This window comes from Mesoplodon bidens (assembly GCF_964165515.1).
Source record: "Mesoplodon bidens genome assembly, chromosome: 4".
Lineage (NCBI taxonomy): Eukaryota > Metazoa > Chordata > Mammalia > Artiodactyla > Ziphiidae > Mesoplodon > Mesoplodon bidens.
In genome coordinates, this window is record NC_138160.1 from 169,404,203 (window position 1) to 169,417,954 (window position 13,752).

Genomic DNA, 13,752 nt, shown 5'->3' on the forward strand with positions numbered 1-13,752 from the left:
CTATATTTGTTTACTAGTCATAAATTTCAATCTAAAGCTTTTAATGTACTGTTATATAAAATAATACATTCAACAATTCTAGAGCTTGCAAAATATTTTTTGCCCCTCTAAAAACATCTTCAGAATGAAAATCCAGTGATTATTGGATGCATGTGCTATCTGGATATAGACAGGATGGAAAATAAATCTTTTAAAATTGTTCTATTTAAATTTATTATTTCTCTTTTTAGTTTTATTGAGTGTGTATCTGTTAAAATAACTCCTCATTGAGTCTAGTGGTAAAAGCTCAGATGATAGTAAAGCAGCCTATTTAAAGCATTTGTCTCCATTGGATTAAATGTGCTCTACAGTGAGGAACTGCACATTTGCCAATGCAATTTCCATAAATTTTAAAATAGCATTTAACAACAAAATAATGCATTAGGCATTTCTTAAAAGGAGAAAGAGTGGGGATCTTTAGCTTTGGAAACAGAATGTTAAAGCTATACATCGGTTTAAAAAACAAAACAGAAATGTAAGAAGCACATTGTAGTTTGTGCAATAAAGACATAGATTTTTTAAAATGCTTCTTCATTAAACATTTATAATTTATTCTTTTAAACACCTTCACATAAAAATATTTTTGACATATACAGTATCTTTTTTTCTAGAATATTTGGAAATATATATCTACAAATGACCCAGAGTTATAGAGTTAAGTTTGATTTTTCTTCTACTTTTCCTCATGTCTTTGGACCTACTTCCCCCACCTTTCCTCTCTTTTCCCTTCTGTCTCCTTCTGTCATGATTTTTCTCTCTTGCTCCCTCTTTCAGAATCCTGTCTCTCAGCTGTATGCTCTGCTCTGGACTGCCAGACAGGGGACTGTTGTTCTTATGTGAATTATGGAAATAAGGAAATCTTCAAATTCTTTAAGATAGAGGCAATAAAGCAGATGGGAATTACTGCATTGAGAACAGAAAGCAATTCCCAGTGCAGAGGACTGAACAACAGAATGTGAATGACAGGACCTATTGATGTGGGGTAGGGGCTTTTAGCTGAGGCTCTCTGTTTAAATATGTAGCCCAATAGACCAAGTTAAAGATTCCGAATAACAGCGGGAAGGCTATTCTTGACAGTCGGTCAATTTTGCTGACACTGTTAAAGGTTTTTTTCGGTTCTGGTGGTTTTGTTTCCGTCTTGACTTCTTTTGGTTCTATGGTTGCACTTTTAGCAATGGTGGCTAAACCAGGGTCGCCCCTGGCCAAATTAGGTGTGTAGCTGGTTGCTGTTGGAGCATAAGTGTTGTTTTTCTTAATGAGAGGATCCTTCATTTTCTTTGGCTGTAGAAGGAAAGAGTAAAAGTATTTTGTTTAGTAAACTGTGGGAAGCACGTGTATAAGTCGCTGAGCAAAGTGACCTTTACTTTAGAACTCAAACATGTGCTTTATTTAAAATCTGAGGAATGTAATTTCCAACTGCACTTTGGGGAAAAATGAAAAACGCAGATACAAACGTCTAGTTATAAGATTGACAAGTGACCTTGCAGGACATTTGTTCCTGTCCAAAATGTCCATAAGACAGTTGGTCCATAAGATGTTTGGCTGACGCCAAGTCCTTGAAATGTGGTCCTATCCAAAATGTCCATGAGCATATCGGGGCCATGCCAAATGGTTTTGGACAGGATCAAATAACAAAGTCCTTTGGTGTGGACCAAACGTCTTATGGATGTTTTGGGCAGGACCAAGTATGACCACGTATCAAGGACTTTTTGGCATGAGCCCAGGTCAGACTAATAGAAATACCATCAGGTTTTTCCCAGCCCAAAATGCTTGGTGGTTGTTTTAGGTCACTAAGTTTTGGGGTAGTTTGTTTTGCAGTGAAAAATTGCTGAGCTAATTATTATTTGTTCCTTCTCCCCATGTTTCCAATGGGCAAATGACAAAGCAGGAGTAGTCAGGGTATCCTGAATTCAATTCTTGCTCAGTGTTAGCTGCTTATCAATGTTATCTGTGCAGTAATTGACAAGTGCAGTATTTCTTAGAGTTTCTGTCATACAGACATTTCTCAAAAATAAAGTGTATCATTGTTTAGAGCTATGTGCTCTGATACAGTTGCCATTAGTAACTTGTTGACTATTGAGCACTTGTAATGTGGCTAGTCTAATTTGAGATGTTCTGGAAGTATAAAGTACACATAGGAGTCTGAAGGCTTAGTATGAAAAATTAAAAAATGTACAATATTTCTCCTAAATAATGTTTAGAATTATTTACATGTAAAGAGGATATTTTTGACATATTGGCTAAAGTATATTATTAAACTTAATTTCACTGGTTTGCACTTTTTAAATAAGGCTACCAGAAATATGTTAATTATATATATGGCTCACATTTGCGGCTCACTTATATTCCTGCTGGATAGCACTAGTCTAGAAGAGTGAGCCTTGTTTTCTTGTGCACAGTAAATCACCAGTTAAAAATTTTTTAAGTGTAAATGTCTTGGGCACAATCTTGCATTTTGAATCAGAACTCCCAGGGAGTGAAGTCTGATTATTGACATTGTGAATAAACTACACAGAGAATGTTCATGAGCAGCTAAACTTGACCAACCAGACTCGATATACTCTGGACAATCTGTATTTTTAATATCAAATCAGAATAAAATATTACTTCTAGAAGAGCTGATATTTCTCACTCACAAGGTGCAATTTTAACAGGTTAATTTCTTTATTATCCAACTCCATGACCTATCTGCTACCTTTTCTCCTCTCCAAATCCTTAAGCATACATTCACTGGGACTTAAAACCAAAAAAAAAAAGCCCAGATTTTTTTTTCTCCTAGTATTACACCATTAAAAGTTAGGCCACTTAGTCCAAGTATACACCCATTTCATAGTGAAGGCAGATTTGCTTAAGCTTTAAGGAAGAGTGACAGAAATTTCTATAATTATTTGTACAAAAATAAAATGAGTAAAATGGATTCTCTCTGAATGTGGTCCAAATGACTACAAGTCAAAAATTGATATGAATTATTTCAACACAAACAGCCAGACTGAACTTGTATTGAGTCTACTGCTTAGAAAATAGCAGATCTAATATTAAAGGATACATTGAAAAGCATGTATGTCCTTTAGATAAAATGTATATGCACTCTGATGTTGAAGAGAGGCAATGGGTTCTAATCTAAACAAAATTTGTTGAGTGACAGACACCTTATTAGATAAACTGAAATGAATAATCTGCCACAGGAAAAATTCTTGGAGAAGAGTTTGTATTGTTGGTAGATTTCATCTCTCCCACTGCCAATTTATCATAATACCCTAATACTAAATTTTCTCAACTTAAGTGTTTAATTTCTTTCTTTCTTTTTGCAGCATCATGTTGAAAAGGATATTTAGAAATATCTGGTTGGTTTCTCAGGAAATAATACCGTTTTTTTCATTTCTGAAAATATTGAGCTCCCCCATATTCATTAAGAAGTTGGGGGCTTCCCTGCTGGCGCAGTGGTTGAGAGTCCGCCTGCTGATGCAGGGGACACGGGTTCATGCCCTGGTCCGGGAGGATCCTGCATGCCGTGGAGCGGCTGGGCCCGTGGGCCATGGCCGCTGAGCCTGCATGTCTGGAGCCTGTGCTCCGCAACGGGAGAGGTCACAACAGTGAGAGGCCCGCGTACCACAAAAAAAAAGAAAAAAAAAAAGTTCATATTTCTTTCAGCAATTAAACATATGAGGATGGATCTTAAGAAGGCTACTATATGCTTGCTTGAAAACCTGATGCCCTATGTGGATTTTCTTATTTTTTGAAGTTATACCATGTCAGAGATTGATTTTACCTCTCCTGAAAACACTCACCTGGTCACAGGAAAAATATGTTATTTATTCTCTCTGAATGTCAAAATGAGACCTGGATCACACTGTGATCATGCTCCTTATTATAAGCTAATCAAACTGGCAAAGCCCTGGGGAAGATTTTTACAGAGACATAGTAAATTATAAAAAATATTCTCTTTCTCATTAGGATGACAGATATAGGCATTATGTATATGTATCTATATATATATATATACATTAAAAAACTATATATAGAGAGAGAGATATAGATATGACCATACCTATATCTATATGTGTACACTGAATAACACGGACTGTAGATTGATAGAGATTGAAATATTTTATTTGAGACACAGCACTTGAAAGACTAACACACGGTCAGAAAGAGAGAAATATAAACTCAACTATGAGCTCACCAATGCCTCAACCCAAATTCTGTGCTTTCCAGATCAAGTTCAATTCATCTAACAAGTCATTAACAACTGATACTGGTGGGCCACAGTCAGAAAGACATTGGCCTCTTGCAGCATGCAAAGAAAGGATTAAGACAGAAAAGCAACTTTTCGCAGTGCTTGCATTTCATTTTTCAGTTGCATGTCATCGAGGTTTGCTTATAATTAATTTTGAAGAACTTTAATAGAATATGCCAGTGATTCTAAGATGTGCATTTTAAAATGTCCACGTCTATGACTTTGGGCTATGTCTTACAATTGGTCGTGTCTTATGATCACTCATCTTCAGTTTAAGTGCTCTGTCCTTGGGGACTGCCCTTCTGTTCTAGGACAAATGGAGGCCATCAATAGCTAAGGTAAGTATTGGACAATAACTCGGTCTCCACTCTCTCACCCCTTTCTCCAACTGGTAAATGCAGTCCCTTTTGTCTTGTCTCCTCTTTACTGAACCTGAGCCAAGGTTCTTGATTTGAAAATTCAGAGATTCTTTTATACTGGGCAAGGATGTTTCAAGGCAAGGTGAATTTTGAGGACTGGTTCTGGCCCATTTGGGTTGTGATAGTGCATCTGATGCAGAACCTTCTATGCTGTTGCTTGTGTACAGGATCATTGAGGTGTGCAACGGATTCACCTGTTGCTGAAAGGTAAAACTCAAAGAACTTTTGCTTGACAGCATATTTTCTTTCTTATATATACATATAGTAGGGGTACACCGTATAATCAGTAACACTTTAGATTCTATTAAATGTGGTAGATGTTTCCAACACAAAGGATCCTCTTTTCTAGTATATTTGTGGAGCTATGGGAAAAACATCATTAAATGGATTTCTTTACTATACACCCTCTCAGACTGTTTACTATACTGTGACTCGGCGACAGTAGGCAGGATTATTCAAGTGTATTTGACCACAGAACTGTATTTTTAGGGACTGACTCAAGACACTAGAATTCTATATTTGCTGTAGAGTGATGCCTCCTAGATGACTTCTAGGTGTCTTAGAATCTCTGTGTCTCTGACTTTGCCCTTTTTTCCACCCTCCCAAGGCTCCCTTGCATTTTGACATATTTTTCCTTCAAACCCCAGAAGTAGAAATATCCTCCCCAATGGTGCTTTATTTATTTACTTATTTATTTTGGCTGCACCCTGCAGCATGCAGGACCTTAGTTCCCTGACCAGGGATGGGACCCTCACCACCTGAATTGGAAGGAAGAGTCTTAACCACTGGACCATGGGGGAAGTCCCTCCCAACTATGCTTTAAAATCCACTCTAAAGTAGGTTCTAATTGAGAAGGACAGTGATATTCTTGACTTGATAATTTTCTACAGTAAAGAATTTTTCTGTGGATTCTGTGTGTTATGATTCTTAAAGCAAACCTCTATTTTGGAAAAAGAAAATGTGTTTCCTACCCTTTAGTGAAAATTAGAGATAATGCATTTTGTAAGCTCAATTCAATTGAGCCATTAAAGTAATAACATTTATGACCAAAGTTATTAGGCCTGGAAAACAACCAGAAGACTATAATTTTCAAGTTACAAAAATTATAATGGCGTGATTGCTCCTAATGTCAGGTTTGTTAAGACTGTTCTCACATCAATGGGGACCATAGGAAAGCATATTTGAGGAGAGATGTTTACCTTTGTGTTTCTCCTTTATCTCATTCCTTCTACTCTGAACATCTATCCACTGAAACAACCTTTGCTTAGCAATAACAAAATTCTCATAGCACTTAATCATTTGTGACATAAGAAACAAAGAATCCTCTTTACCCTCTCTGCGTTCTTCATCCATTCCCCCAAGTCCAGACATCCCATCCTATATGTTTAAAAAGACATAATAGTGCTATATCACAGGAAATATTAAAGCATTTACCTTTTCTGGAACCACACTTTTGCCATCCCATGCATAACCTCTTTTGGTGAAATAGTTTACTGTGGCAAACTCAATTAGAGCTGAGAATACAAAGGCATAGCACACTGCAATAAACCAATCCATAGCAGTTGCATAAGCCACCTTAGGGAGGGAATTTCTGGCACTGATACTCAAAGTTGTCATGGTGAGCACAGTTGTTACCCCTGTAAAGAAAGAAAGTGAATTTGTAGGTTCATACTACAAACTTTCATCACTGAGGTCAGCTACTTATGTAAAGGGAAACACAGACAAAGTGTGTTTTCAAGTTCATCCCATTTTGGTTTGGGATGGATGAGTTTTAATTTAACCCCAGTGTAGTTTGCAGTTCATGGTATGGCAGTATTGATGGAGAGCTCTTGGAGGGATAAACTCCTCTTCTATTGAGAAGTTGTTAATAAGACAGTGAACTCCTGTAAATAGGTGTCTTGAACATGGTGTCCTGCGTAGGAAAGGAAATAATATTCCTTCACTGTCCCCAACTCTAGGAAAAAGAAAGCAGGTATCTTCACTGTCCTTGATCCATAAGTAGTCTCTGGATCCTCAGCTCTGTTTAATATTCTACCTGTGTACTTTGAATATACAATCCAAGAAACCAATAACTTTTTGATAATTCATCATTGATAGATAATTAAATTATTTTAGGATAATATCTTGTTACATTATTAACTCTTTGGCCTTTATACTATATTTTCCTGATTCTTCAAATAACTACTCTTTTGAAGATGTTCCTGAAATAAGTTGCATGTAACTTGCTTGAGGTCACATAGCTCAGAAGTAGCAAAACCAAATTTGAACACATTCATCAGATTCAAATGTCCACAGTCTTACTCTCTCTGCTAATGCTGCCCTATCTTCCCTATTCTGTGAATCTATCCCTACTGATTAAAATCACCTATATTCAAAGCAATTTTCAAGTCAGTTGCTTTTAGTTTACTTAGATTATTATAAGGGTTGGTATGTGAATGATGACATCCATTAATGTTCATTTAACAAATTAATATTATCAACCTACTATATGTAATGCACTAAACTAGTTACAATACTGTAAGTTCCCTTTTAAGCCATTTGAAAATGTATGAAAAAAAATCACAGGAACCCAGTGCGGGTGGCTTAGGTTGCATGGTGTTGAAAAAATCTTAACCTCTTCCAGTAACTAGTTCCTCACTACTTCTTTGCTCTATAGCCTTGAGTAAGTGAGTTAACTTCTAGGGCCCTCAGTCTCCATAACTCTAAAAGTGATGATTTAAACTTCATTCTCTTGATTGTCTACATCATTGTTGAAATTCTAAGAGAGGAAAAGTTCTGCACATTTACAAGATTATTTGAGGATTAAATATAATAATATGTGAAAGCATTTTAAAGATAAGTAAATTATTGCCACAGAAGATATTGTCATCCCATGTGTCTAAAACTCATACCTATGATTCCCCCTCTTGATTAATTTTAGAGAATCAGCAAGTTACACAGCTGGTAGGTGGCTAATTTTTCTAAGCTGCTTTAAACCATCCAATATTCCCTAGTTTCCATGATTTTCAAGATAGATGATCTTTAACTATTAGAAAGTGATAGGACTAAGAAGAAACACTGAGATTTTTATTAACTCATATTTTTGATACATGGTCACAGTTGTAGGAAATAGACTTACTATGAACATTGGAGGTGTTGCAGAAAGTTCTGGGGCATTAACCATATTATGTAACCAACAAATGGTTTAAGGAATATTGGTGGGAAAATAGCCCCCAAATTTACATATCAATATTAACTTGAGCAAAGAGCAAGGTAATTAAATGTCAGTATTTGGAAAACAGAGCAACCCAGTTTCAAATCCCAGCTCTGTAACTGCTGAGTGACGCTGGGAAAATTGCCTCACAGTTCTGAGCTTCTGGATTTTTTGTAATTATTTCCTTATAACTTAATTTTAATAAGTCTAACTCAGAGGGCTATTGTGAGTATTAAATAAAATAATGTAATAAAGTGTTTAGCACTTAGCCTGATACTTACTAAGGACAAAGTTAATAACATTTTTTAATTTTTTGGCTGTGTTGGGTCTTCATTGCTGCGTGCAGGCTTTCTCTAGTTGCAGTGAGCAGGGGCTACTCTTCGTTATGGTGCATGGGCTTCTCATTGCGGTGGCTTCTCTTGTTGCAGATTATGGGCTCTAGAGCGTGGGATCAGTAGCTGTGGCTCACGGGCTCTAGAGTACAGGCTCAGTAGTTGTGGCGCACGGGCTTAGTTGCTCCGTGGCATGTGGGATCTTCCCGGACCAGGGCTCGAACGCATGTCCCCTGCATTGGCAGGTGGATTCTTAACCACTATGCCACCAGGGAAGCCCCAAAGTTAATAACTTATTATTAACAACTTCAGTCCTTTTGGATAAATCCCCACTAAAGTGAATTCCATTTTTTATTTGAATTTTGGCTTATGTGGGCAACCAACTGTTAAAAGTAATTGGGGAATGGGTGTTCTTAAAAAAAAATGTATCCATAAATTAAAAACAGTTAAGAATAACATAAAGAGAGGTGTGTGTGTGTGTGTGTGTGTGTGTGTGTTGTCTTACAATTCCTGCTATAGGGAAAGGGAAAAAACCAAAAATATGTTGAGTATCTATTAAGTTTCAAGTATTGAGCCCAACAATTTACAAATTTTATTTTATTTTTCTCACTTAATCTTTTAAATGGCACTGTTTTATTTTAATTGTACTCTCATTTTATAGGCAACTGACACTTAGAAGACTGAAGATTGAACCTAAAACTTGGGTCTATCTGGCAGCAAATTTACATGACCACAGCCTCCAAATGAGAAAGAGCATGGAAGGTTAAGAAGATGATGTTTTAAGACATGAAATGGCTCCAGCTTTGTTGCATTTTGGATGCCATTTAATAAACTGTTATAAGGTACAACTTTTGCGTTATTTTTTCCCTTTGGTATTTTTTCTTTAAATACCCATGACCCTCTCAGGCATTCCCCACAGCTCAGAGGAATGTGCTGAGTGCAGACTAGAAAGAATAGAGATGTGTACTAAATAAATGTTAGAAGGCTGAAGGTCTCAGAAAATTGTAGTTGTGATTTTATTGAACTTAAAACATTAGAAATATATAACTTGATACACAGAAACACTTGCCATGGTTGAGTTTACAGATATGCAGTTATGTTTACCAAAAGGGCATGAGTCGGCTGAGATAGCAGACTGTTGAAAATGTTAAGAACAAGGTTTTTGACTTATAAAACATTCCAAAGTGCTTTAGAGGATTTCCAAAAAGGAAGGGTAGGATTTGTTGGGGACCAAGGCGGGGGAAGGGAGCATTTAAAAAAATCATTTTCACTATAGTGCTGGGCTCATTCTACAAAAATAAACATAAAACATAAAGTACATGTCTTTTGTTCTCATTTAAAAAAAATTCAAGTGAATAAAGGGCTCAAACTACATACACATATAGAAGTGAGCATCTGACAAGAGTTCTATCTTCAGTTCTAATAAGTGGTGTAAACACTAGTTAATATTTACAAATTGTGTTAAGGAAAAAAAGAGTTTTAAATGAACTACTCTTTTGCTCTGTAGGTGGAATCATTCTGGGTCTTGATTTAGCTGTGTTCTTGGGCTAATGTCATAGTAAAGATTTCGTGGTTTCCAGCCCAGAAGCACCTTGCTAAGTTCAGAAGAAAAGATGTTTTTCTGGGCCCTTGTAACAGAGTCTTGCTTTTTTTCCTGAGATGACTGATGCCACAGGGGTCTCTGCACAAGAATAATCCTCAGTTTAGAATGTAAGCACCTGAAGGCTTCTGTTTTGTAGTAAAGGGTTTTAAACATAGCATGTGCCTAGTTGATATTTTTGGAATGAACCTTGATAATTGTACCTTTCACCAATTGAATATGTGGTTATAATTTCCAGATAAATTATGTTGCCCACGACAACCCCGTTCCATGCCTTGTCATTGCAGCAGGAAGTACATGGGTACCTCATCATCATTAAGCGCACAGACGCTAGAGCAAAGAGGCTGTGTCTTACTCCGGTCTTCTTCACCTCATAGCTTCTGAACTTGGGCAAGTTACTTAATATCTTGCTCCTTAGCTTTCTTGTCTATACCACAGGGATAATATTACAGAGGATTCTTTTAGTGTTAAATAAGATAATATAGGGTTGTTTCATAGAACAAAGCCTGATATAAAAGCATTCAATAAGTATTCTGCATGATTTTATTGTTATTCAAATTTTAAGCTCCAGAATTTAACATTCATGAAAAAAATGGTTTATGTTAGGGTAACAGCTACATTCCATGCATAGAACATAGTAGGACCTCGTAGTAGATTTCAAAGAAAAAGTCAGTGATTGAATGAGTGAATGAATGAATGAATCAGTAAGTTTTTGGTGATGAAATCTCATTTTCATCAGTCTGAAAAGTACACTTAAGACAGTGTACTATGATACAGGCAGGAAATACCTCTTTATATGAAATACAAACTTCTAAAATTATAAATTAGGGAGTGAGTTTTCCTATTAGTAAAAAGTTACTACCCTTTAAACATTTTTCCCTTAGACTGACTTAAAGCATCTAAGGCATTTAAGATATTTTCATAGAAAAAAATATTTGTAACTCTTCAGAAGTGCACAATTTGGGTAAAATGAGATATTCCTGTACTGGTGTCATGGTCATCAATGAGTTCTTTCTACATAAGGACCCCTTGCTTTCATATATGTAAGGAAGTAGTTCTGCTGATACTACATTTTCTCAGATTCTCAAAAAATACACTGACACGATTCTAAATGTATGATTTAAGTATTAATGTTTTAGAATCATTAGATTCTAAATGATTCTAAATGTATGATTTAAGTATTAATGTTTCTATGTGTGTATTTTAACCTATCACATGCATTTCATACCTGCTTCATTCCATTTTTCTCCTAAAATAGCAAATCAAGTGTTCATTAATCCCATCGATTAACATGCACTAAAACAGCTTGCTATTTTAAAAAAAGAATTTTTTTACAATCATGTCATAATGAGAATGGTAATTCCTTGAACATTCCTATTGTACTAACTTCAGATTTTAATGTATTATTCTTTTTTTCATTCTATCTGCAATGTCATAGATATGATACAACTTGCCCTCCAGACCCTTGCATGCGTGTCTTGATTGGCACTTACCAAAGACAGTCCTTGCTGGTACAGACTCTCTGTTGAGCCAGAACGAGACTTGGGAGAGAATAACCGTCATTATGCATGGCAGGTATGTTTGAATAACAAAATAGCCAATCTTTCTCTTCAGGTGGAAATGAGTGGTCATAACAACATATTCTCCTGGAGGGTAAAACAGACAGTAAGGTGAGCAATTTGACCTTGAAAATAAATTATCTCTGAGTTTTTCCATCAGCAGCAAGAACCTGGAGGTTAGACATAGCCTTTATCCACGTGACATCTGGTTCCTGGAGAAAAAAGCTTTTATCCAGGAAAGAAAAGAGACATTTAAAAAACACACCATAACACATTACTGTATATAAAATAGATAGCTAATAAGAACCTGCTGTACAGCACAGGGAACTCTACTCAATACACTGTAATGGCCTGTATGGGAAAAGAATCTAAAAAATATATGTATATGTATAACTGATTCACTTTGCTGTACACCTGAAACTAACACAACATTTTAAATCAACTATACTCCAATAAAAATAACAAACAAACAAACAAACACCAAAATGGCACTGAGGTTGAGATTGATGTGCCAGAGATCTCATCGATTTTCTTATGTCCTAATCCCGGTACCTGATACATTTAAGAGACAAATCTGAGCATATATTTACAGATTGGCTTTAATAACCCTGAAGGCAATGTGCTAGATCCTGATGATGTACACCGGTGGATTAGAAGACACCAGATCCCCAGTTTTTCCTCTGCAGAAAAGAGTCAGGCTGTCTAATGGAGGAGCTTTGGTGCCCAAGTCAGGGGAGCTGAATTCCAGCTCTTGCACTTTCTTTCAGTAGCTCTCTGACCTTGGATTTCACTTACCCTGATTATCAAAATGAGAAGAGTATGATAGAACTCTCAAAATTTGTTTTGAGGAACACCTTCATCACAGTCACCTGGGAAGGTTTCGAAACATGCAACTCTTCAGGTCCCACCTATTCACACAAACCATTCTTTAAGGTGAGGGCAGAAAAATCCTATTTGTCACTAGCTTTTGAACTTGTCTCAATTCCTAGACCAGTCTGGGAAATAATGGAGTAGCTAGGCACTCTCCATGGTCTTTATATATGTCAAAGTCTGATTTGATTAGAGGCCCAAAGAAATAAACACACAACCCAAATTGTAGGAGGTGTTTTCTGGTTTTAGTTGATGTTATTTCTTAATTGCAAGTCTTAGAAGTTTTTAGCTTTACTCACTCTGAATATATACTTAGTTATCTGTGTGTGGGTAGGAGAAAAATAGGCGTATTCTTACTAAGAAAATATTGCTTTCTTCAGTATTCACATTTCTCTATCTTCCTCCTTCCCTTCAACTCCAAACTTTTCCCTCTTCAGCCTGTGATTTATGTCTCAGGTCATTGCCATCCAGCTTCAGCCCCTATAATGTGGTTAAAACTGCTCATGATCTCTTAATATCCATAACTGAACATCTCAGTCTTAAAGGAGATCTCAGTCTTCAAGCCCACTGACCATCTTCTTTGTAGCATTAAAAATTAAGCAATGCTGACTGCCCCTACCATCTTGATAGCACTCTCTAGACTCACATTCTCCTTTTAGCTCTCATTTTCAGTTTCTTTTGCTAACTCACTGGATATTTCAGTCAGAGAGTTATGAGTTCTTCCTGTCTCTCGGGCACTAATCTTCATCTTTCTGCAAAGCAAATTTAGAGGTTCCTGGTATAGTTCTGTCTTTAGCTGTCATCTCAATTTTTTTTTCTTGACTCTAATAAGGAATTTTCCTTCTCACCCCTGCTCTTAATGTCATTTTTATCCAGATCGCTACAGGAATCTACATCTCTAAGTGACATTGCTCTCAAAAACCACTGTATTTCCAAATATCTACTAGACATCTCATAGATACTGATTTTTCATTGCTATCACCAACTAAATATGTTCAAAAGTGATATTACTTAAACTTTTCCATAAAAAATAATGACTAGCAAATAGCAGGGCTTCTTTTCCACTTAGCGTCCATTTCTAAATTCATGGCGCTCTCATCTGTCTGTTCACTCAGGCTATTGATAAAAACTTGGAATTAATCCTTGGTTGTTAAGTAGGACTTCCAAAAGAGAGAGAAAGGAATCAGTTGATCATCACAATTTTAATTTCACCTGTACAGTATCTTTCAGTCTATCTCTTATCTCATGGTCACTGCTATTATCTCCTTTGCAGATTTACAATGTAAATCTGCCATAATCTATGAACTGTCTTGTTTGTCTCCAGTCATGTCCTAAACTACAATTTTCCCTAAATTTGAGGTCAGAGTGATTGTTTCAAAGCATACGTACATACCTTAAAACACCTTAATGGATTCCCATTATCCACATCAGGGTTTGTCAACCTCAGTACTACTGACATTTCAGAACAGATAATTGTTTATTGTGGGAGCTGTCTTGTGTAAT

The 13,752-nt window shown here is 36.3% G+C and overlaps 1 protein-coding gene across 1 annotated transcript in view; it reads right to left on the bottom strand.

The window, feature by feature from the left end:
- Window positions 1-1,008: 1,008 nt before the first annotated feature.
- The window catches only part of GABRA1 (gamma-aminobutyric acid type A receptor subunit alpha1), a gene marked incomplete at both ends in the record, with an annotated part of 56,267 nt that continues 43,523 nt past the window's right edge, over window positions 1,009-13,752 (bottom strand). Inside the window, 3 exons of the mRNA XM_081230795.1 lie at window positions 1,009-1,320; window positions 6,130-6,332; window positions 11,314-11,466. Of these exons, the coding sequence (XP_081086921.1) occupies window positions 1,009-1,320; window positions 6,130-6,332; window positions 11,314-11,466 (668 nt within the window). The remainder of the gene's footprint in view (window positions 1,321-6,129; window positions 6,333-11,313; window positions 11,467-13,752) is intronic.